The 26,716-nt window shown below is 37.4% G+C and overlaps 1 protein-coding gene across 1 annotated transcript; it reads left to right on the plus strand.

The window, feature by feature from the left end:
• Window positions 1-25,874, plus strand: LOC137035473 (prostaglandin F2 receptor negative regulator-like). Its single transcript, XM_067408777.1, has 4 exons — window positions 1-124; window positions 10,212-10,583; window positions 19,656-20,081; window positions 25,819-25,874. The coding sequence occupies exons 1-4, from the start codon at window positions 58-60 to the stop codon at window positions 25,872-25,874; spliced, it is 921 nt and encodes a 306-aa protein (XP_067264878.1). The 5' UTR covers window positions 1-57.
• The last annotated feature ends 842 nt before the right edge of the window (window positions 25,875-26,716 follow it).

Genomic DNA, 26,716 nt, shown 5'->3' on the forward strand with positions numbered 1-26,716 from the left:
TTTTGTTCAACTTTAGTGTTAGGAGAGTGTTGTTTGCCGCACTCACGGGAGGATTTCATGCACTTTCTTAAAATGGATGGAATAATGGGACTTTTTCATTCTGTGATTTTGGTTATTGCGCTTGGTAAGTTGACTTGTTTAAGAAACTCCTGTTACCATTAAATTTAAAAATAGAGGTTTGGTTTAATCTATGATAAAAGTAATTTGTATTTAATTAGTAAAATATATAGTTTTCTGTCCTATTATAAACACATTCATTTTGTGGTAGATTAGTATTGTGTGATTTAAAATGAGCTTGTTGTGTTTTAGATTGTCCTTAAATTTTATCAAATTCCACTGTGCAGTAAGAACAGAAGTTTTTTTTTCCTTATCAGTTTATTATATTCTAACAATTACTTCCTCGTTATACATGGCTCAGTCATGAGAAGAACGCAGCCATAAAATAAGATTATACACTGTAAAAAAAACTCGTAAAAAATTATAAATGACTGGCAGCTACGACTGCCAAACAAAAAATGTAAAATTAAAGTAAATATCTTAATTAAAATAAAGTGCAGACACAATAATTTTACAGAAATTCATTACAAGTTTTAGTGAAAAACAATGTTATTTTACAGATTTTTCCTTGTTTAAATTAAGATATTTTACTTTAATTTTACTTTTGTTTGGCAGCCGTCATTTGACCGTTTATTTTTTTTTTTATTTATTGTTTACAGTGTAAAGCTGTTATTTAACAGATTTTTCATAGATTATTATGATCAAACACCTTCAATAAAGTGACAATACTAAGAATTCTACAGAGAAACACCATTATTTTACAGACTACCATAAAAAAAAAAATAATAATAATAAAATAAAAAAAAAAAACTTCAATAAAGTGTTAAAGCATGCTCAAGATTCTAAATTAACAGTTTTTTTGGAAGACAAACTACAACTTCTGTACAAAACAGAAAATGTAATCATTCAGTTTTGAAGAAATACAGTACAAATCTTAAATGAACTACATTTAACATATAAAATACTGCACCAGTTAACAGTAGGACAGTTTAATCAAAATTTAATAAAAAAATAAATTTAATATTCTCAACTTCAAACCCGAAATACAAAACTGATACATTTAACAAGATTGTCACTGTTTCACACCACTATTGATTCCAAAATGGTTTCATTATTCAGATGTAAATATATGTAAACAAATAAACAAAACAGAGCCACCAGGAGGAATTGAAAAAATATAAATTGCATTTCTATCTATGCATTTCTATTACCTGCCCCAGAGCAGGTTATGTTTCAGGGTTAGTTTGCTTAAGAGGTTATAGATGCATGTTATATAATTAATATAGTTATATTAATGTAACTAAATTTGTTATATAGTTACAGTATTATATTATACAAATATATATATATATATATATATATATATATATATATATATATATATACATACAAATCAGATTCCAAAAAAGTTGGGACACTGTACAAATTGTGAATAAAAGGCAAGGCAAGGCAATTTTATTTGTATAGTACATTTCATACACAATGGTAATTCAAAGTGCTTTACATAAGGAATAGAAATAATAGTAAAAACAGAGAATTTTGCTCTCTGTATGGTTGAGCTAGGAAGTCTTATAGGGAGTTTTTTGTTGTTGTTGTTGTTGATGTTGTTGTTGTCCATCAGAGCAGATCTAAATGGATCTTCCTCACACGACAGGACTGCTACCTGTTAAGGCACTTCAAACTGATAAACAAATTTTCAATGTCCCCTTTTGCCAAGACACCTCAAACTGCACCACACAGCCCTAATCCCCCTTCCGGAGATATCTTATCTATGCAACGCAGTTCAAATTTCCCCTTTGGAAATTTCCCCCTTTGGAAAGTGTCCTGACTGTAATCCAGAGATATCTTAACCATGCACCACAGTTCAAATTTCCCCATGGTTTGTCCCCTTATCCAAATTTACCAAATTTTAACCTAATCACAAATGCTTTCTTCCTAATTCTCCCAGCTCTTTCAACCAGACAGCAATATTTAAAATGCATTAAAAGTCAGAATAACAAGATGATACATAAAAGATATAAAATACATTAAAAATGAAATAAAAACAGGAAAAGGAATTAAAAGAATAAAAAGATAATACGTATAAAATAAAATGCAAACAGTTCAGACATAGCACAGTGCTCAATCAGCAAATGCATAGATAAAAAGATGTGTTTTGAGTCTGGATTTGAATGTGGCTACTGTTGGAGCACACCTGATCTCTTCTTGGAAGCTGGTTCCAGCTGCGGCTGGTGTAACAGCTAAAAGCAGACTCTCCTTGCTTTGAGTGAACCCTTGGTATTTCTAAATGACTTGATCCTGATGATCTGAGTGATCTGTTAGGTTTATATTCTATGAGCATGTCTGCAATGTATTGAGGTCCTAGACCATTGAGTGATTTATAAACAAGTAACAGTACTTTAAAATCAATTCTAAATGCAACTGGAAGCCAGTGCAAGGACCTTAGGACTGGTGTGATGTGTTCATGTTTTCTGGTTCTGCTCAGAATCCTGGCAGCAGCGTTCTGTACGAAAAACAGAATGCAATGATGTGGAAGTTTCAAATTTCAATATTTTATTCAGAATACAACATAGATGACATATCAAATATTTAAACTGAGAAAATGTATCATTTTAAGGGAAAAATAAGTTGATTTTAAATTTCATGGCATCAACACATCTCAAAAAAGTTGGGACATGTTTACCACTGTGTGGCATCCCCTCTTCTTTTTATAACAGTCTGCAAACGCAGAACCCATTGCTCAAGTTTAGGAATAGGAATGTTGTTCCATTCTTGTCTAATACAAGCTTCTAGTTGCTCAACTGTCTTAGGTCTTCTTTGTCACATCTTCCTCTTTATGATGCTATGAGAGCAATGACTTAATTTTTTATTATAGTTCCTCCTCATTTAAATTATTGAGGCAGTCGTGGCCTAATGGTTAGAGAGTCGGACTTCATTTTCATTTTCATCTTCCTTTTCAGTTGGATTCATATCTAAATATTATGAAATCACAATTATAACAATAAAAGTTACTTTTTGTCAAAGTTTAGTTTTTTTTGTACTGAAAAAAAAAAAGTTTTTTGATATTGTTACATTATGATGAGACCTCACTTAGGAAATGGACAAAATTCATCCTCAAAATCAACATTGAAAAACATTTTTTCAGTACAAAAAAAAAAAATGCTAAATTTGACAAAAAGTAATTTTTATTGTCATAATTGTAAATTCATAATTATTCAATTTCAACTGTTGGATGTAAAGAGCTTAGCAGAATGACACAGAACAGAAGATATTGTTGAATAAAGCCATTATTTTTGTTTTTGCACACAAAAAGTATTCTCGTCTCTTCATAACATTATGGTTGAATCACTGCAGTCACATGACTGTTTTAACAATGTCTTTAGTAGCTTTCTGGACCTTGAAAGTGTTTGTTAAGTTGCTGTCTGAGAAGCCAGACAGCTATCAGATTTCATGAAAAATATCTTTATTTGTGTTCTGAAGATGAACAAAGGGTGTGGAACTACATGAGGATGAGTTTGACAGAATTTTCCTTTTTTGGGTGAACTAACCCTTTTAGAGCAACAATTCATTGTGTTTGGTCTCTCTCTTCTGTCCCTCTCAACTGATTTACAGCAAAGAAGGCACAAAGGATTCTGAAATTAAGAAAACAGAGAGAGAGAGAGAAAAAAAATCAATACACAGCAAATATTTTAAAATTAAAGGTTATTAGTATTTGCATCCACATTATTCATTTCACTCATTTTATAATGAAACAAACAGGGCATTTTGAAACACTGCTGAAATGGTGACTAACCAAATCAGATCAAACACATTAAAGCATCCTGCATGACCTTACAAGTTCTGGGCCAGTATGTATAAAACTTCTCAGAAATACTCTTAAGAACAGTCTTAAGTGTCAAAAAACTCCTAGTAAAGAGTAGGAGTTTTCTAAGAGTAGGAGACTTTTATAAAGAAGCTAAAAGCAACTTTTAGTAAAGTATAAGACAGATTCTTAATTGCTGATTTAAGTGTTGTGAATTAAGGACTACAATGATGTCAACACAAAATGGCCGCCATCAACCTCTGAATCAGCCAATAGCGAGTCTGGAAGGGTGAAGTCACAGCAGCACAATACCAGTCATTTAATGTTATTATAAAAAACAATAATAATAAAAAAAAACACAAACGTTTTAATATTTAAAAGCAATGGCTTTGCATTGTGCAAAATTATCACAAATTAGTATTGATGGTGTGGAATCTTTTTCTCCTCATTTACAGTTAGAGCAATGATGTGTCATGAGTTCATCAACGGCTCCAACAACTGCAGGGAAGCCCACAGTCAACATGAAAGTGTCTTTCTTTTGCCGCATGGTTTGATGGTCAGTTGGAAAGTCAATGAACTGTTATAGAGTAGTGGCCAAATGTGATGTCCAGCCATATGAAAATTGACATCTTCAACCTTAATTCAAATATTTTTAAAAATGTGTTAAAAGATCTAAGCACATCAACTAGCTGTGCTTGGAGTCAATTGTTTCATGTGTGATAATGAAATGAAATTTCAAATTATTTCAAATTATTTTTGGCCAGGCTGAAATTTTGAACACATGCAAAAACAAGAGAGAACCAATGAAATATTAAAACGGATTATGTTGTATTCAATGTCATATTTTAAAACATTTAAATAATATAAAAATAAAAATATTTTCCTCATATTTTGATGGTTTAAGCAAAGTTGTTTGCGATTAACAAGAAACTCTTGTTTTTACTTACTCTTGAGTACTCTTGTGTACTGTACGTTAATTTTTTGTGCTTCCTTGTCGTTCGTTCATTAACTGCGCATTTTGTTTCATGTCAGCTGTGATAAACAGACATCCACTCTCATCACGTGTAACAGAGGCCAGACTCAGAGTTTTGCAGGTAAACTACTGCACACTGATGACTTCAGATATCAACAGTGTTCAACAACGAATTTGAGAAATCGCATACAGCACCTTTAAATGTATTAAAATGCATTAAACATCAATTATTGTTTAAGTAATATTTATTACATTTATTTAAAGTTATTACATTTCTTATTAGGTCAGTTACAAAAAGAACTGACAATCAAGTATCATTTTATCAACTCCATGTCATCATATAACTCCAATACATCATATCTTCATTGGAAAGCGTGTGTCTCCTCTTCTCTGCTGCCATCTTGTTACTCTTAACAAGGTTAAGACACCTCTCCAGCACTCCTAAATAATTTAGGAGCCAAGACCTAGTTTTGACACTTAAGAACCTTTATGAATCACACACTTATTCTTAAGAATAAGAGTAAAATTACGTCATTCTTAGAATTTTGACACACTTAAGACTAAAATTTTACTCTGAGCAGCTTTATACATATGGGCCCTGGTCTCCATTTCCTCACATTAAAGGCCTGTTCACACCGGGACGAATATCACGCGCGATTTTCGCCGACGTTTAACGCCTCGTGACTAAACAATGGGCGCCAATGTGAGTGTGCACACCGACGCGAAAAACGCGAGGCGTAAAAGCGTCATTTTTTTAAAAAACGCCTCGGGTTTGTTTTTTTGGTTTGACGCGCCGCGTTAAAAACTGGCCGACCAATGAGATTGGTGCTTTTGTTCACGTGCCTGGAGCTGCTGAAGTTACAGTAAAACACGACTTGGTGGCGCTCAAGCACAAAACAGTCTTGCCGAGCATACAAGACGACGAAGAGAAAGTAAGTAGACGAGGAAGACCCCTACAAACTATCCCTGCGTCTCAAACAGCTCCCTAGCTTCCTAGGTCATGTATCAGTATACCATTTAAATGAATGTGGCTGACTCCCTGATCAGTGCCCTGACTAGTGAACTAGGGAGCTGACTGAGACGCACGCTAATGGGTGCTCTGCCACTTCTTGGCCATACCGATAGATGTGTATTATTTCTGTATTTTTGCTGTTTTTTTTCTTTTACATTCAAGAAATATAGTTGAGAATGTCTATTTCATAAATGTTTATTTGCACTACTGTTTCTGACTACCATCTCTCATATATATGCCATTTAATATCTGCATTTTTATCTTCTTTAACTTTATTAATATCATAAATATGTTTATTTGCACTACCATTAAGCACAAGCGCCACATACTATCAGGGAGTGAATTTGCACGTTCACTCTGTGCATCACCAGTGAAAATCGCTTGGGTGTGAACACAAAAAACGTCTCAAAAAACGTCTCGAAAAACGCTGGCGATAAACGCGTGCGATATTCGTCCTGGTGTGTACAGGCCTTAATGCTAGCATGTGGCAAACAACATGCGGATAAATATATCATGACCACGACTGAATTCGTTCCCTAGATTTAGTAAATCTTTTCCATATTGTACTATTTTGTTCAGCCGGTTTGACTATGCACGATTTAGCAAATGAATGAGAGAATGAATTATATCGTGCACGATTTAATATGAGGAAACGAAAACCTGCTCATGTTATTGTCAATTCGTGGCTGCAAAATAACAAATATTAAACAAAAAGATCACGATTTAAGTACCCAATTCAAGATAGCCGTATATGTAAAACGTAAAGTTTAAAAATATATGGCTAACATAGCCTATTACGAAGCTAACTCGTCATTAAGAACACTCTAAACTTAAAGATGCTCTAAGCGATGTCACGCGTTTTTAGGCCAAAACATTTTTTGTCACATACAGCAAACATCTCCTCACTATCCGCTAGCTGCCTGTCCCCTGAGCACACTGTAAAAAAAACGCGGTCTCTGTAGTCGCCACAAGCTCCAAAAACAGCAACAAAAACTACCTGGTGCAGCCTGGACCACGAAACATAATAAACATGCTCCAGCCAATAACCAACAAGAATGATTTTAAATGCGTGTTCATGACTGTTTCAGGAAGCACGGAGAGGAGGGGAGGAGGAGGGAGGGTCTAGCTATCCTCTGTTTTGTTTGACAACACTTCGAATGTCAACAGGAAGTTACTCCACCCAGGATCACTTAGAGCACCTTTAAAATGCACAGAATTGACCCTTCGCCGGGAGTTTGATTGACAAGTGATCTAACCAATCAGAACGCTGCATCCGCCATTTTGTCCGACAAAGCAGCCAGTAGTTAGAAGATTAACCTCGGTGGAGTTAAACTTGAAAAATTGTGTATACTGACGTCTACGCGTTTGAAACAACATTCATTCTCACGTTCATTCATGTTTATTTGATGCTATAAATGGACTAGGAAGAGATGATCGGTTAACGAGCCTCTTGAGCTGAGGCGTTAAAGCAATCTGTCACGACCATGGTCACGACATATTAAAGAGCCACAAAACGGTTTTTATTGTTTGAATTTCTTTAATAACTACACAGTTTGAAAGCTGGGACTTTGTTTAATAATTAATATCATAAGTTACCTGCTTTGTCTTGTCTGTCTATATGTTGTCAGTTTCCTCTTTGTTCCGCGATGTATTTTTCACTGCGTGTGGCGTGACAGCGCCACGACTTGTCGGACAAAGCAACAGTAACTAAGGGGGGCGGGTCTTTGTGAAGGGTCGAGTCATCCCGCACGTCGCATATTGAGAAAATGTCCCGCATTTTCATCAGTTTGTTGGTTTTTAATTATAATATTTAGAAAACACGTGCTTGCGTTATTTTGACTTTTTAAGAAAGCATTAAATTTATTATTTCTGCTGCGTAGTTTTTTACCTACCAGCGCTTCGACAGAAGTACCCAACAGCCGTTTTTAAATCCTATCCAATGGTTGAAAAGAAAGGAGTAAACACGGTCACTAGTAGGTTGTGACGCTGTCAATCCAAATGTGGAGCGGAGTTGGACTTGGTCAGAACAGTTTCAAAAATAGGGTGACCTATTATCGGACTGGTTTTTGATGTTCTGTCATCTGAAATGTCCCCGTTTTACAGCTCGTTCAAACCATCCCGCATGATTGCAAAAAGACCGACGAGCATACAGCAGCCTGCTGGAGAAATTGTGTAGTGATCATGTTCTCCAACAGAGGGGGCTGTGCAGCTACACTTGGTCGCGCGCGCGCCGCTACTTCCTGAGGAACGTAATCTGGATCTGGAATAGAGCCAGGGTGCGAACTACGGGGGAGCTAGGGGGAGCTCGGCTCCCCTAAATAAGACATGGGCTCCCCTGAAAACGTGATTTGTAAAATTTTAGGGGGTCTCAAAAAATATTGACAATGTGTTATTTTGACGTGCAGTTTCAGTTTTGTGTAATGTGATCATGTGAATTAAGTGTAAAATTGCAAAAAAAAAAAAAAAAAAAAATCATGCATGCGTGACGACGATTAAAACTTTAATAAAATGATTAAAACGATTTAAACCTAAATTCACTTCAATAAAGATAACTAGACATGCTATTCTTATCATGAGCATCAAGGTGTGGGGGCGCTGCGGTGCAAATTCCACTCATCTTCAGCACATGTTAACTCGAACAGCAAAGGAAGCTGACCCCAGACCTGTATTAAGGTGAAGCATGTTATTCGTAATTATGTGTTGTGGCTGCAGTTGTTATAGCTCTGCGTGACTCACGATGTATTAGACCTAATTTAACGGAGGAATTCTGGTATTCTTCTGTAGCCTGACGAGTAACTTTAACCGCTGAACTCAAAGACAGCCTGATGCTAATAGACTATTTGTGGGTGGCTGTTTGTTGTTTCATCTATCAGTTCGTGTTGATAATGTACAATAGGGTAAATCCTGTATAGTGCTTGCATAAAGCAAGTAGTGTAACAGTAGTGTAGTGTAACTAGAAGTAAACAACTGTTATGTATCTTTGTAACTCATTGTAAGCCCTCTTTTGAAGCAAGCGCACCTCTTTTAATAACAGAAACTCAGAAATAGTTTTGTTGCTCTTTAACTTGCACTAAAACATGTGATTTATACCATTGAAGTAGCCTGTGTAATATTAATAAAACTGCTCATCTCCTTTAGTGATACAAGCTCAGACTCGTTTAGAATCTGTTGATGTTTTTCATATAGTGTCTTGACTTGGTGCCATGATGGATATTGAAATCTTATTTATTTTTTAATTTTAAACAGTATATGTGAATACTTTGCATGTCAGGAAAGTGAATACTTTGTAGACGATAGCTGAAGGTTGCCCTGCTGTTACACGAAGTACTATCACTATTCACAAATCATGCATATGAAAACATTAAACTGTTACCTAGAAGTAAACAACTGTAGTTTAGGCGTAAGTCAGCCGCGACGCTGAGAATATAGTTACCTTTATGGAATAATCCACTAATGTCTAGAGATACAATGTGAACTAATATTATCAGTTGCACGTGCAATCGCGCATGTCTGCGAAACTCATTTATATTAATGCTCTGCCTTCGGAAACCGAAAATCTCGTAACACCGCCGGTCAATTTAATGGCCCAATGAAAAACAATGAAAACCAGGACCTTTTCATCACTTTATAAAAAACAACCAGGACGGCCAGGACAGGACGTGAAAACAGGACATGTCCTGGGAGAACAGGACGTTTGGTCACCCTATTAGCCCACCTGCTAGCTAGCAAAAGCCGACCGGCATAACCGAGTTAAATTGCCGCTACTGGTTTCCAACTGACGAGATGATGTGTTTATTCAGAGGATCTGTGCAGAAAGAGATGGAAGCTCCTCCCATGACGCGAATTCGCGTCTGATCACACTTTGTTTAGACGCGCGAATAGTATGGAGCGAATTTGACGCGCGTCTGACTTCAAAATGTTCAAGCGTCCAACTAGACGCGTCTGACGTGAATTTGACGCCCCATACGCGTTCGGTTTGAAAGTGGAACGGCTTGAGGGTGAGTAATAAATGACAGAATTTTAATTTTTGGGTGAACTAACCCTAATGCTTTAAATTCGTTTGTTTCTATAAGCTACAAAATACATGGAAGACTGAATCAATGCAGGTCTAATAGGCCTAATATTCTTAATATTCTGGAATAGCGACTGTGCATTAATAATGCACGTTCTCCCTTTAGTAATTAAAAAGTATAATCTGATATGATAACATTGCACTAATTATTATAGTGAAAGTTAAAGTAAAGTTTTATTATAAATAATAAGTTATTTTTATTTGGGACTTAGTTTTTTGACATGAAAACAGTTCTGCTGTCACCCTAAGTGGTGGCCATACACCATATGTGAGACCTCTTGTCTTCTTCTCTCAGTGGTGGTCGGTGAGAGCCGTGTGGTGAAGGTTCCCATCGGCCCTCTGGTGCGCGTCGAGGGTCAGGCCGTCTCCATCCGCTGCGATGTATCTAACCACGAGCTACCCAGAGATCAGGACTTTGAGTGGTTTATGGTCCTCGCCGGTGATAAACTTCTCCCGCTCGTCTCCACCTTTGACAATACTTTCACGGACCCTACAGTGAAGGACCGGGTCAACAGTGGTGACATCGGTTATAAGAGGCTGGGAGATAACGCTGTGGAGCTCATATTCAAGAAGGTCAGAGCGACGGACAGTGGCTTGTATCGCTGCAGCACGCCCAGCACCGACTCAGTCATCAGCGGGAACTACGATGCCGATGTGGAGCTCAAAGGTGAGTCAAGACTTGATTACAGTTACAACCAGGGGCATCAGGTTTTATTGGCCTTTTTTTATTATTTTATTTCCAGTGGCCCAACTTGGCTAAAATTGCATGAAATCGGGATTAAAAAAATAATTTTACTTATTCTTGTCATGTTGTTCCAAACCTGTATGCTGTTATTTTATTCTGTGGAACACAAAAGGAGAAATTATGAAGAAGGAGGAAGCTGGCATTCAATGTAAATTTAAAAATTAAATAAACATATAAAAAATATCTATTAACTTTTAAATAAACTTCTAAGTCTCTCTTTTTAAACTTTAATATAAGTTATTTTTTTCTTTTAAAACTTTTCACAAATTGTCACGTCACTGTCATGGCGCCGACACTGGTGGTTGTTAGAGAAGTGTAGGAGGCAGGCAGCGGAAAGGAGAAGTATATAAAGAGAGAAATATATAATCATATGAAACAATACAAACACTATTTTGTGTGTGTAGAACATTATAAAGTATTGTGTAGCCTATATAACATACATTATGTATTAAGTATATATATATATATGAATATGATAATGTATTATGTATAATATAATCAAGTTATTACATCTATGGCTAATTCTATTCATTTTTTTCCCTAATCAATTAAACCAATTAGTGGATATATTTAGCAAGAAGGTTTCTGGTTCGAGCCTTTCTGTGTGAAGTTTGCATGTTGTAAGCGTGGGTTTCCCCCCACACAATCCAAAGACATACAGGTTAGGTGGATTGGACATCTCATATTGGCCGTAGGAGTGTGTGAGTTTGTCCTAGCACTCTCAATGTTGGGTTGTGTCAAGAAGGGCATCTGGCATATATAGTTAAACATTTCAGTAATACTGTATGCAGGGGTTAAATTGGGCCGGGGCCGTCCAGGGCTGAGCCCCGGCACATAGGCTTACCAGGGCTCGACGTAGGCTATGCTTGTCCGGGACTGCGGGACAAGTGGACTTTTTGATGTGAAAGAGAATTTTACTTGCCTGACCAGATAAGTAGCTTGATTAAAATGTCAATAACAACCAAAACGCGAGAATGATTCATTTAGCTTAAGTGGCGATAGTGGTAGTGGATAGTAATTAGGGTTGTAACGGTATGAGATTTTCACGGTATGATAATCGTCTCAGAAAATATCACGGTTTCACGGTATACGGTATTAAACAATCATTATTATTATAATCATCAGCTAAAATTACCCTTAAATGAATGAAAACAGATAGGGATTTTTGGTTGAACATATGGTTTATTATATCAAACATTTTTATGAAAAAAAAAAAAACTTTATGGAAGTATGAGTCTACCTTTTGAAAAAAAAAATAAAGAAAAATAATCTCCCATTTGAACAAAATAAAGAATAAGTTATTTCTCTTTAAATGAGACAGGAATAAACCAAACTGTCCTTGCTCTTGAACAGCATAAATGGGAGAGCAAAAAGTGCAGGGCCATGTTTGTTAATATTTTCCTGAGATTATCATAGCAGCATGCATTTCTTTGCTTTTTTCAGGCCAGGTTATGATGAAGAAATGTAAGCATGTTGAGATTTTCAGGGCTCATTCTTGACCGCTGTGGTGAGAGAATGTGTCCACTTGTACTAAACATCCTCTCTGAAGGCACACTCGTGGCAGGGACACAAAGATACTTTTTGGCCACATTTGCTAGAAGAGGCATTTCATCAGCATGCATTTTCCACCATGCCAGTGGGTCAGTGTCCGTGCTGATGGTTGGAAGAGACTTGTACATCTTCATTTCAGACAGCACCTTATCACTGACATTCTCATTTCCTCCTGAGGTTGCCTTGTTCTGCCTAGATGAAGTGATTCGCTGTAGCAAACCAGACAGACTTTTTTCTTTCTTTTTAGTTGTGGTGGTACTGCTGCTTCCCTCTCCTGCCCAATTTTCTTCTCTTTCTGCTTGAGGATGTTCTCTATCAAAAGGAACTGCTGTTGCAAGATTCACAGCTTCTTCCACACATGCCTCAACAGTGTCTTCCAGGTTTTTACAGAAGCTTCCCTTAAATCGGGCATCCACAAAGCTGGAGATCTGTAGCACTCGTTCCACCTGCTCTTTGTATCTTCCTTGCAAGTCTTCGCTCATTACTTGTTTCATCTGTCTGATGAGTGAATTGTCTTCAGCTTGCTCAGAGAGGATTTCACTACTAATGTGCTCCAGTACCGGTGTGAGTGAGGACAGTGTGACTTTTTTTCTCCGATGCCAAGGCATCAGTGAGGTCATAGAGTGGTTGAAGGAGCTGGTTGACATTCTCAAGTGTGGCAATGTCATTATCTTTTGGCATGAGATGCCAAGTACTCCTGTCACTAGCCAGGACTGCACAGATAGCCTGTTGTTGCTCCAGGAACCTGGAGATCATCTCATAAGTTGATCCCCACCTTGTTACCACGTCATGGATGAGGGCATGCTCAGGGAGTTCCAGGTCTGCTTGTTTTTTTTTTCAATTCTCTTTTCCTTTTCCAACTCCGAGAAAATCCTTGAATCAGGTGTCTGCATGCCCTGACAGAAGATTCAACCCTTTGGATCTTCAAGGCTTTGCTAATGGCCAGATTTAAATTGTGGCCAAAACAAGTGAGCCAAACACATTATTATTCCTTTATTTAACCAGGGGAAGTCATATTGAGACTATAGTCTCTTTTTCAAATGATCCCTGGCCAAGAAAGGCAGCACTTAAAAATGTATCAGCACCCCATAGGCCATACAACAACACCTAACAAAGACAAAAATTAAATACAACAACAAACAAAATATAACACAATATCATAACCAGGACAGGCAGAAAAAAAAAAACAAAAAAAACATGGGAACTCTGCAAAGGCCTTCTTCATATTTGTTGCATTGTCTGTGGTAATTCCACACAGACATTCTTTTGAAATCTTCCATTCCTGGAGCATATTTTCAAACATCTCTGAGATGTTATCTGATGTGTGGTCTTCAGGAAAGAAATGAGACTCCAAACAGTGGCACTTAAGCTGCCAATCTGAGGAGAGGTAGTGGACTGTAAAACTTATAAATGGCTCCCCTCCTCCACTACTGCTGGTCCACAGGTCTGTGGTTGCTGAAATCCACACAGCTTCCTTCAGCTGTTCTTCAACACTGGCCCTTACCTCTTTGTACATTCGAGGGATTTCATTGGTGGAAAAGTATGTTTTTGATGGTACCTTGTACATTGGGACTGCCTTCTTCATCAGGTGGAGAAAGCCAGGCTTTTCCACTACTCTAAAGGGCATCATGTCTTTAGCAATGAAATAAGCTACAGCATGATTCAGTTCTTTGGCTTGTTTGGATGTAGGATCTAACTTGATTCCTTTAGCAAGTGACTGTGTGACAGTTGGTTGAGCTGGATCAGGAAGTGTTTTTGAAGAGGTAGTTTGACCCTAAAGAATTAAAAGAATTATAAACATGACAAAAAACATGTATATATAACCAGATAATATCTGACAACATTTAATCTGTCTAATCAGTTGAATTCATAAAACCTTAACTTATTTTTATACTTAATTTGTTTTTTTTTTAATTAATTCATAATTAATATTATTTTTATTTTTTAAGAATAATATAGTCCTATGAAATGTATTTTATTTCCTCCGAACTTCTGGGTTGTCTGATATAATTTGTCTGGATTCTATGATTTAATACAAATATATTCTTGAAAAAGAAATCAGATGAAATGTAACAACTTTTTTGTTTACTAAATTAAAACGGCTGACGCTTTAAACGCAATGAGCGTCACATGTACTTAAGTATGTACTTGACGAAATGACGCAGCTCATTCACACACATAGACGCGCAAAACAAACAAAATATAGATGTACAGTACTGTGCTGTATATTCATACATGCGCATATCAAGATTTGATTTATTGCACAGCTATCATTTTGATGTATTCATTCATCAAATCTCGCGTTGTACGTGACATACAGTGTTGCCAAGTCCGCTTATTATAAGCGACTTTGGGCTTGTTTTTCTGTAAAGTCGCTTACAAATATTGGTAGTCGCGGGTCGCGTTTTTTTGGGCTTGTTTCTAAAGTGTAGTTGCTTATTTTGGGCTTGATCCCAGCTCCATAATAAGTTGTCAAGCAGATATTTTCTATATGTTATTTAAATGTAGGAGTTTGTCTAGCCTGTTCTCTCTGTCCTCCCCTTTCCCCATACACACAGGAGAGTTTTTCCCCACCCACATCCTGCTTCTAATTGGCCCTTCGCAAAGACCCGCCCCCCTTAGTTACTGTTGCTTTGTCCGAGAAGCCGTGGCGCTGTCACGTCACACGCAGTGAAAAATACATCTTGGAGCAAAGAGGATACTGGCAACACGTCGACAGACAAGACAGAGCAGGTTACTTACGATATTAAACAAAGTCCCAGCTTTCAAACTGTGTAGTTATTAAAGAAATTCAAACAATAAAATCCATTTTGTGACTCTTTAATATGTCATGACCATGGTCGTGACGGATTGCTAGCGCCTCAGCTCAAGAGGCTCGTAAACCGATCATCTCTTCCTACTAGTCCATTTATAGCGTCAAATAAACATGAGTGAACATGAGAATTGAATGTTGTTTCAAACGCGGAAAGACGTAGAAAAAGTCGCTTGTTTTGGGCTTGTTTTCACAGGCCTGGTTGCTTATTTGTCTCACGAGATCTGGCAACACTGGTGACATATGCGTTACTGTAGGCCTAAATTCCGTTTTCATGACTGGATTCCCTCTGCATCACGGAAATAATACGGCCTTAAATTATAAACAGAACATACCTTTATCTTCACGGAGGGATGGTGTTCGCGAATATGGGAGAACATGTTAGACGTATTTCCTCCTTTTGCAGCCACTCTTCATCCACACATCTTGCAAACTGGATATACATCTTCAAGGACAACCCCGCGTTCGTTTTTCCGATACCCAAAGTATTCCCATACTGCAGATTTTAACTTTTTTTTCGGCGGGGGAAAAAGATTAGAATTTGCAGCCTCTGGCTCTGACATCTTCTCAGCTGTACATGTAAGAGTAGAGTCTAAGCCGTCACGTGGAATGAAGGTGCATATGCGCAGCAGCGCAGGTGAGATCTGGTTTTATTTTATTTTTTTCCAAAACCGTGGATAAGCAATTGTTGACGATATGATAATCGCACATGTCAATATCGCGATAAACCGCCATACCGGTATACCGTTACAACCCTAATAGTAATATATGTAGCCTAATGTATATTGGCGGTGATAGCCTATTGCGCCGTTGAGGCGCACATAACCTCTTGAGAATTCAAAACAAATGAGCTCTGCTCACACAAAGAAGCTCAGTTATCATGTTGCTATAAAAATTAAATATGTGGGTTTTTTGCTCTAGCTATTTACGATATATGATAAAGTTAAGCATCACCCGACCGAAAGTGCTGAATTCCTGAATATCACCTTGATTGAAATTGACACTAATTTAATACAACAGTTCAATAAACAAGTAGTTAATATTAATCACTTATGTTTTAGGTGCAATATTGCCTGTTTTTGTTCTATTGTAGCAGCGAAAATAGTTCCAAACAAAGCAGAACCAGCGCATCTCACAGCTACGCTCAGCCGTTTCGAATGATTCAGCGTTTTGAACGAATCGGTTGAGTGAAGATTCAATGGCCCAATCATAAACAACTGCTTCATTCTTGATTCAGCCTTTTGAATGAATCGTTTGAATAAATGAATGAGTGGCTCACTCATTAAGACGGTCACTTGCCTCCATCTACTGGTGGTTTAATTTCATGTTTAAAAGTATAAATTTCCCACCAACATTTCTTATTTGTATATTCAAAAATATTTAAAGAATCTCATAACATTATTAAATGCAGTTGTACTTTTCAGTGTAAATTATTTAATTTGGTAACAGCCCTATATTGTCTTACTATTTTAATTTTTCAAATGTAAGAATTTAAAATAATAGATTAAACATAAATTTAATTAGATTGGGGGAGGGGGAAATGCCCTTTATAAAGATTAATTATTATTATTATTATTATTAATTAAGGAATTATTATTATTATTATAATGTAAGGAATATTAATAAAATACCCCCAGGGTAAATAAATATGCAGATTTAAATATATCACTGCTGATAAAACACTGATGAGAATGTTGCTTGCTTCAAAATAAATTATATTTACAACACACACACACAAAAAAATCCTATTTTTTTCCAGGCAAGCTAGTTTTTTACTCCAAGGGACCAGCAAAAAACAAAGCTTAATGACGAACTCTGTATTTTGTATTTATATTCCTCCTTTAATGGTAGCATCACTCTTATATTTGATACTGACACAAAGGAGAAGGCACAGGCCTACAGAAAGATTTTATTGTCTTCAGATGTAGTGTCACGGTTCATGGGTTCACTTACTCGCCCTCGTGTGGTTGTGGTGTGTGTTGCCTGTGGTGAGTGAGTTTGTGGGCGTCACCCACCTGTTTGTGATGTGCTGCCAGCCGTGTCTTGTTCTGTGTTTGCTATATCTCGTGCGTGTCTACATGGTGTCTTTGTCAGTTCGTTGCAGGCTGTCCCAGTGTTGTGCTTCTGTGTTTCACTTCCTGATTTCCTGGAGTTCTGGACTGTCGTCTTGTGCCCGCGTCTGGGTTGGATTATTCCTTGGTTTCTGATACCCGCTGCAGCCCTGCGCCACCCTGTTCATCTGCCTCTGCACGCCATTGCTTCAGCACGCCTCTGTCACTGCAACAACTGCCCATTTGGAGTGAAGTTATTGTACAGCGTATTCTGTCAATAAATATTGTTTTACTTGCACTTGGATCCTCTCTTTGTGTTCATTTCCTGACATGTAGCTTTCATGCTACTAGCATCTATAGAATGATTTTGATCAGCATTTTATTGTTCATAGCAGAGGGCTCTCTCAACTTGTTATATTTTAGTTTGCCAATTGATACAATTAGTCTTTGCATACACACGCACCCCTCGAAAGCCTGAAATCATAGAGCCCCCCCACATAACAAATCCCAATTTAACCCCTGACTGTATGTATATAGAGATTGATAATATAGAACCATCAAAGATAAGACTATGGAAGTAAAGAAGTAAAATAATGCCATGTTTTTGAAACAAAAGCATCTTTGAATTGCACTACTTGAAAAAACTATGCATTGCATTAACTGTGCTTGTATTTTAATGCATTGTATTTTTAGGGCTTGCATTTTTATTTTGCATTGTATATTTAAGCTGTGAATATTTCAATTCAAAATGAACAGTTCACACACATTTGTATTGTTAAAGGATTAGTTCACTTTCAAATTAAAATTTCCTGATAATTTACTCACCCCCATGTCATCCAAGATGTCCATGTCCTTCTTTCTTCAGTCAAAAAGAAATTAAGGTTTTTGATGAAAACATTCCAGGATTTTTCTCCATATAGTGGACTTCAATGGAGCCCAAACGGTTAAAGGTCAAAATTACAGTTTCAGTGCAGCTTCAAAGCATTCTGCATGATCTCAGACGAGGAATAAGGGTCTTATAAACCATCGCTCATTTTCTAAAAAAAATTAGAAATTATATACGTTTTAACCATAAATGTTCATCTTGAACTAGCTCTCTTCTTCTTCTTCTCTATTAGAATTCCGGCAGTGTAGATGCTGCTAAGTGTATTACTGCCCTCCACAGGTCAAAGTTTGAACTAATTGTTATATACTTGCACTACCATATTCATAACAGGGTGGCGGTTTTGCAGCCTTGACTAAATGTAGTATACACAAAGCTAGATAATGATCTGAGATGTCACTCTGCTGCAGAATCTCAATGGCATCAATATCGATTCCATGTGACAATATTAGATCTAAAGTATGTTTATGACAATGAGTGGGTCCTGACTTTTTCTAACTCCAATAGAGTCTAGAATGTCTGTAAATGCCAACCCCAATGAGTCTTTTTTATTATCTACATGGATATTAAAATCGTTGGCACTCTTTCCTGGCTCCAGTCTGTTTCCACAGCTCTGAGTCCCATCCAGCTTGCCACACCTCTAATGAGGCAAGAAGATCTTGAAGTTTATTAACATCCATTCTCTCTTTGTTTTTAGGCATTATGGGATATATTTTTGTCAATAAAGTCTTCTTTCTGTAACACTCGCATGTTGATTATAGGATAAAGTTCAATATAGGGACTAATAAGAAAGACCTGGGAACTGACTGTGATTTTAATGTTCATTTATAAAAGATGCAGGGTCAATGTAAAATGCAAAACACTCTGCTTAAAATATACCATTAACACTTAAAATGAATAATAAACTATATTTGTTATAATTTTCTTTAAACTTTTATCTGAAAATTGGTCAGATAAAATCTCCAAAGAATATATTCTTCATATCCCATTCATGTTGTATTTATGCTGATTCCTGCTGTCTTCTTAAAGTTGAGATGTGTAATTTCTGCACCACCAGTGGCACCAAACAGAAGTTAAATTGGTTTGTTTTCAACACATTAAAGGTGATAGAGAGGATTTTTTCGTCGACTGAGAATCCAAAGACTGTTACTGAGTTTTTGAAATGAGCGCATGCGTAAGAACAACCCCCCTCCTTCACAGCTCATTTTAAAGGAACGCCTCCCAAAACTCGTGCACGAGTATTGGAATACGAGTGTTTACCACCGGCATTCGCTGTGTCGTGTTTTTTGGATTCATTATGTCGGACTCACTGCAGGTAACTCATAATCTGCAGTTGTTACTCCTGTCTCCTGACAAAAACATTGCATGCGGCGCCTGTGGAGTGTGGAAAGTTACTGGAGCGCGCAGCCGCGCTCGTCTCTCACAAGGAACGTCACGGCAGTGATTGACAAGCCAGAGGGCCGATGATCGCGTAAACGATTGGCTGATGTTTTTAAGGCCCTACCTCGTGCACAAATGATGTATATTAATATTATTACTTTCAGTGCACCTAATAAATAGTCTTTTATCAGTTAGTAAAGACAGTTTCAAGTAATATTGCAAAAATGTATAAAACAAAACATCCTCTTTACCACCTTTAAACCTTTTGACACACATCCCTCTCCTGCCTGCTTTAAAGTGTCCTTTGTTCTGTCCAGTGATCGGGGACAGTCTGAAGGTTTCTTCAGCCATTCCCAAGTCAGCGGTGTCCGAGGGAGAATCAGTGGAGCTTCAGTGCAACGCGACACGGGGCTTCACGGAGTACACCTTCCTCTCCGTCACCTGGTCCATCAGGAAAGGGAACGGCCCGTTGGAGGAAATCTTGACGTTTGGGCCGGATCATAAGATCACAGTTGGAAGCAGCTACACTCAACTTTACACAGACGGCGGGCTTCGCTTGGACCTTCATGGAGGTGGCTTTTATGGACTAGTCCTGAAGAGAGCAAAGCTGTCAGACCAGGGGGTGTATGTGTGTACGGCCCGAGAGTGGGTGAGGCAGGGAGGAGGAGGAAGAATTTGGAGGAAGATTCTGGAGAAGTCTGAGGAAATGGGGAAGGTTGTGGTTACAAAAATAATGATGGAAAGTAAGTTTTGTGTATGATTGATGTAATTCTTTTAATTGGTATAATTCTTTGTTACATATAAATATTTTAATCTGTCCCATTGTTGATAAATATAATAAATTTGCAATTACCCTGCCTTTTTGTTTGATTATTTTTGCTTTTTACTAAACTTACTTAGCTAAAGTATTGAACTGAAACTGAAAATACCTTATATGTAGTACAAGAATGGAATGGAAATAGCGAACTGTTGCATGTTTGTACCCACAAGAATAACTGCTATACAGGTGCTGGTCATATAATTAGAATATCGTGAAAAAGTTAATTTTTTTTATTGTAAATTATTTTTAAAAATGAAACTTTCATATATTCTAGATTCCCTACATGTAAAGTAAAACATTTCAAAAGTTTTTTTTTTTTTTTTTTTTTTTTTTTTAATTTTGATGATTAGAGCGTACAGCTCATGAAAGTCCAAAATCCAGTATCTCAAAATATTAGAATATTTCCTAAGATCAATCAAAAAATGGATTTTCAAAACAGAAAAGTTCAAGTTCTTTAAAGTATGTTCATGTGTGCACTCAATACTTGGTTGGCAGCACATATTACAGCAAATGACTTGCTCCTAGCATAAATTACAGCATCAGTGAAGTGTGGCATGGAAGTGATCAGCCTGTGGCACTGCTGAGGCACTATTGAGCCTTCAGATCATCTGTATATTGTTGGATCGACTGTTTCTCATCTTTCTCTTGAAAATATCCCATAGATTCAGGGGTCAGGCATGTTGGCTGGCCAATAAAGCACAGTAATATCATGGTCAGCAAACCACTTGGAAGTGGTTTTTGCACTGTGGGCAGGTGCTAAAGTCCTGCTGGAAAAGGAAATCAGCATCTCCATAAAGCTTGTCAGCAGATGGAAGCATAAAGTGCTCCAAAATCTCCTGGAAGATGGCTGCATTGACTTTGCACTTGATAAAACACAATGGACCAACACCAGCAGATGTCACGGCCCCTCAAATCATTACTAACTTCAGAAACTTCCCACTAGACTTCAAGCAGCTTGGATTCTGTGCCTCTCCAGTCTTCCTTCAGACTCTGGGACCATTATTTCAACATGAAATGCAAAATTTACTTTTATCTGAAAAGAGGACTTTCGACCACTGTTCACTGTCCAGTTCCTTTTCTCCTTAGCCCAGGTAAGATGCTTCTGATGTTGTTTCTGTTTCAGAAGTGTCTTGGTAGTCCTTTTCCTGAAGATGTCTGAGTGTGGTGACTCTTGAAGCGCTGACTCCGGCTTCATTTGACTCATTGTGAAGCTCTCCCAAGTGTTTGAATCGGCTTTACTTGACAGTATTCTCAAGCTTGTGGTCATCCCTGTTGCTTGTGCACCTTTGCCTACCCAATTTCTTCCTTCTAGTCAACTTTGCATTTAATATACTTTGATACATCACTCTGTAAACAGCCACCACATTCAGTAATGACCATCTGTGACTTACTCTCTTTGTGGAGGCTGTCAATGATTGTCTCCTGGACCATTGCCATGTCAGCAGTCTTCCCCATTAGTGTGGTTTCAAAGAAAAACAGATACCTGGAATTTATACTGTAGGGATGGTCATTTAATGAAACTCAAATGTAAATATTCTAATATTTTGAGATACTGGATTTTGGACTTTCATTAGCTGTACACTCTAATCAACAAATGTAAAAAAAAAACAAAAAAACTTCTGAAATGTTTTACTTTACATGTAGGGAATCTAGTATAAATGAAAGTTTCATTTTTTTAAAAATAATTTACAATAAAAAAATGAACTTTTTTTTCACGATATTCTAATTATATGACCAGCACCTGTATATGGGTGTGTATATACATGAAAAGGAGGCCCAGACTGATGGTACATGGATGTAAGTATGTGTGTGTGTTCTAGGATATGCGAAAATGTAAAAGACACAGGAAAAAAAAGGTTCAAGTTTATTATAAGCCCAGGGGGCGATTTTTTGTGCAGCATAAAATTTGTAAACACATTACACCAAAACACACAAACAAACACAACCAGCAACACAACATTCTGACATCCTACAAATTTAAAAATCTTATAGAAGTGGGAATAAAATAATTTCTATACCATTTGCTTTTAAGTTTGGGCATACTATAACGTATACCAGAAGGAAGCATTTTAAACTCATGGAACAGTGGATGAGTACAATCTGCAAGAATAGCTCTAGCTTTCTGTAAGACAAACCATTCAAAACTATTTGATAACCCAGTCTGCTTTATGCCAACAATCTTACTACCATGGTTGACAATACAATTCAGTGAGTTTCTAAGTTTTACATTTACATTGCCATATCAACAGCATATAGAAAAGCAAAGTACAGATTCAATATAAGGTTTATAATACATGGTCATAAGAGTCCTATTAATATTAAAAGTAGAAAGCTTTCGAAGACAGTGTAACCGTTCCTGGCCTTTTTTGCATACAGCTTCAACATGGGTATCAAAACGCATCTTATTATCAATGATAAGCCCAAGGTACTCGTAACTGCTGGTCCATTCCACCATTTGACCTTTTACTGTAGTTGGTTGAGGAGACAAAGGACTGGATCTAAAATCAATTACCATATCTCTGGTCTTTTTTATATTTACTTGCAAAAAGGCACTGTCACACTATGGGCCCTATTTTAACGATCTGAAACGCAAGTGTCAAAGCGCGAAGCGCAAGTAACTTTGTGGGCGGGTCTCGGCGCTGTTGCTATTTTCCCGGCGGGATAAATGACTCTTGCGCCCGACGCAAATCTAAAATGGGTTGGTCTGAAGTAGCTTCATTATTCATAGGTGTGGTTTGGGCGTAACGTGAAATAAACCAATCAGAGCGTCATCTCACATTCCCTTTAAGAGCAGGTGCGCTTGTTCCATTATGGATTGCTATTATTATGGCGTATTTACCAGGCGCACGCCTGGTTCTTGACGGACAAACCAATTTATCAGATGTCCTTATATACATATATGTCTTGCCACTATTGGGCAAACAGGTCTGATCCTTAATTACTACAATTAGCCTGAATAATTTGTAAGCTAGATTTATGCCTATTTTTTCACATCTTCATGGACACAACAATGATTTCCCTCGTGTGTTAATATTTTTTTAGTGTAACAATTTATGATTTGCAAAAATAACTGTTGCATCTGTGTAGATTACATGAGCAAAGTGTATGCGCGTTGTGCACACGCTACATTATGGCCAAGCATGCGCCCTTAAAATAGCATCTGAATAACGCGCCACTGACTTTAGACTAGGTTTTTCCTGGTCAGTGGCGGAATTGTTTTCTGAAACTGCAAAATAGCACCAGGGAACGTTTGCGCCGGAACACGCCTCCTCTTTTCGCTGAACCGCCCCCGGGAGCGCAAGTTCATTCCCTAATTTACCGACGTGCGTCTGTGGAGGGAAAAGCGCGCTTTGCGCGGGTGCAAAATAGGAATGACAGATGCGTCGGTGTACAAAGTCAATTGCGCTGGGTGCAAGATAGGGCCCACAGTCATAAAATCATTCACCACTGGACCATGACAATTCTCATCCTTAGTCAGCAAACTAACAATAACAGTATCATCAGCGAATTTTGAAATGAACCTGTCTTTGTGTCTACTCACACAATCATTCGTATACAGAATATAGAGTAAGGGTGAAAGGACACATCCTTGAGGAGAACCTATGGACGTAATAAGGGTGTCTGATAAGGTTCTGTTTACTCTCACTCTCTGCATTCTATCACTTAAAAAATCTAATAACCACCCCACTGTCTTAAATTCTAATTTAAACTCTGAAATTAATTTCTTTATTAAAACATGGGGCTGAATAGTATTAAAAGAAAAATCAACAAAAAGCAGTCTAACATGGGTTTTACTTCCCTCCAGATGTTTCATAATCATATTTAACAGGGTAGATGAGGCATCCTCAACTCCCCTTCTGGCTTGGTAAGCAAACTGCAACGGATCTAAAAGACTTTGGGTTTTCAGTAAATGTTCACCCCTGACAAATTTTTCAAAACATTTCATCACCAATGATGTCAGAGCAACAGGTCTAAAATCATTTAAAGTCTTAGGATAACTTGTCTTCCCTACAGGCACAACTATAGCTTCTTTCCACAACTTATACATTTTTTGAAGATAGAGCGACTTTTGAAATATATATTATAAAAAACAGGACCCAACTGATCTGTACACGTCTTTAATAAATGTCCCCCAATCTTATCTGGTCCAGAAGATTTTCCCACCTTACACTTTTTAAAAGTGTTTATAACATCCTGCTGATTAAATTACACTCCATATTACACATAGTCTCATTCCTAAGCACAATCATTTCACTAGTAAAATACTCCACATTAAATCTAGTATAAAAAGTATTTAATTCTTGTGCCAACTGTATATCGTATTGATAAGCAACCAATTTTATGGGGACATTACTTTTACTCTTGGATCCAGTTATAGTATGCATACTCTCCCAGGCAGAGCCAAGTCTGTTTCTTCTAAGATCCTCCTCTACTTTCTCCTTATACTTATTTTTGGTACTCCTAATTTCACACTTTATTTGTTTTTGCGAATCATACTTCCTTTCCAAGTCACCTGCATGAAATGCCTTATTTTTTTCAATTATAAGGTACTTTATAGGTTTAGTTATCCATGGCTTTGTATTAGCAAAAGTTTGTGCAGTTTTTTGAGGGATAAGCATATCCTCACAAAAAGTTATGTAACTACTTACAACATCTGTCAATTCATCAATATCGTAACATGAGTTTTCAAAAACCTCCCAGTTTGTACAATCAAAACATCCTTGCAATGCTAACGATGAGTCTACAGACCATTTCCTAATAGATTTGATTTCAGCCTTTTATACTTTTTCAGCCTTGTATACTTTTTTAAAACTGTTTTATACACAGGAATTAAAAACACAGTGTTATGGTCAGACAGTCCCAAGGGTGAATTACTAATGGACTTGTACACACGTCTGATGGAACCATAACACAAGTCCAAAGTCTTGTTAAATTGTGTTGCACAGGTAACATACTGTTGAAAATTTCGCAGAGTATGTTTCAAAGAGCAATGGTTAAAATCCCCCATGATAAAATTATAGGGGCATCAGGGGAAACATTTTGCAACTTAGAAACAATATGTTCAACAGTCTCCTTCACTTTAGCCTCATTTGCTTTAGGGTGAATATACACCACCGTAACAAATATTTGAGGGAATTCTCGAGGTAAGTAAAATGGCCGTAATGACACAGAAAGCAGTTCAATGTCTTGGGTGCACAGTGTTTCTCTTACGATAACTGAATTGTACCACCTTTCATTAATGTATAGACAAACACCGCCTCCTTGACTTTTACCTGTAATCACTGAATGTACAGTGGCTTGCAGTTCATCGATTTTATTCCTTAGAGACTGGACGTTTGCACAGATCCTGAAAAGGACTTTGGATATTTTGGCCAAGTTCATTTAAGGTCATTAATGAGTTAACTAGTAACAATTTACAATAAGGTCTCATTTGTTAAGTAAGGGATAATGTACATCCACCCAGTTGTTATCTCAGAATAAACCCCAACAGGGTGATCAGGTCTTGCATCAGCCTGAAGGAGTTTAATCTGAGATAACAACTGGCTGGCTGTGTATATTATCTTCCGTTCTTATTACACGGCAGTAGAGTATCATACACCTTGTGTCAGAATAATGATTTATTACCCTGATTTATGACCCAAATTTCTGTGTGTTGTCAGTCAAGCTGACTGGACAGTGGATGTCAAATATGTTTTATGAGGGCTGTGAGCCTTGATTGGCAGGTCAGTGGTTGTCAATGGGTGTTTTTTTATGGCTGAATTTATGGCTGTGGTCCCCTGATTGGCAGGTCAAGAGTGTCAATGAGATATAGAGTGAGTTTGATTTATAGTTAGATATATGGGCAAATTTATGGAGGTTGTATCTCAGCCCAGATTTGGCATTTTTATGACATTTTGGTGAATCCTGGGTATCTGGCTCCTTTCAGTCTGTTGGGAGCTGATGGTGACCATGTTTTTCCTTTGATTGTGGGGTGGAAGTCACCCTAGCAAATTTCACACCTCACTGTTAAAATCAGTGCTGTTTGGTCAATATACCCCATATGTTAATTGAGTCAGAATATCTGAGTCAAGACATTAAGGATGTATTACCCCTACACCACACTGGCTATATCCATTAAAATTACATGTCTGGGCATGTTCTTTTTTAGAACAACTGTGTGTGTGTGTGTGTGTGTGTGTGTGTGTGTGTGTGTGTGTGTGTGTGTGTGTGTGTGTGTGTGTGTGTGTGTGCGCGTGTTGGCACCATAGGATGATCAGTAATACCAAAACTATAGATTAATGTTAGTTCCTAAGACAAAGAATCAGAAATATTCATCAAGCCAAAGAGTCCTCATTACCCACACACCCCAGAATAGGTGTTGTTTGGGAGATGATCTTTCTGGAGCATCTGTATCTGTGTTTCCAAACTCACCGATATGATCTATGTTAAAAAGACAAAAGAATGAAAAACATTTATTTAACTCACAGTGAAGGTGATTCTGAGTCAACCCGGTGGGGGGATCCTCTGTGTTTGTGTTAATGGTTTTACGACATTGCTTAGATGTCTTCATCAAAACCT

Source organism: Chanodichthys erythropterus, chromosome 14, assembly GCF_024489055.1.
Source record: "Chanodichthys erythropterus isolate Z2021 chromosome 14, ASM2448905v1, whole genome shotgun sequence".
Taxonomy (NCBI): domain Eukaryota; kingdom Metazoa; phylum Chordata; class Actinopteri; order Cypriniformes; family Xenocyprididae; genus Chanodichthys; species Chanodichthys erythropterus.

Bases quoted from the DNA above. Each gene is read 5' to 3' on its own strand.
- LOC137035473 (XM_067408777.1), top strand. From the start codon at position 58: ATGCACTTTCTTAAAATGGATGGAATAATGGGACTTTTTCATTCTGTG. The intron at 10,584-19,655 runs GTGAGTCAAGAC...TGTTCTGTCCAG, and splicing joins TGCCGATGTGGAGCTCAAAG to TGATCGGGGACAGTCTGAAG. The intron at 20,082-25,818 runs GTAAGTTTTGTG...GTGTGTTGTCAG, and splicing joins TACAAAAATAATGATGGAAA to TCAAGCTGACTGGACAGTGG.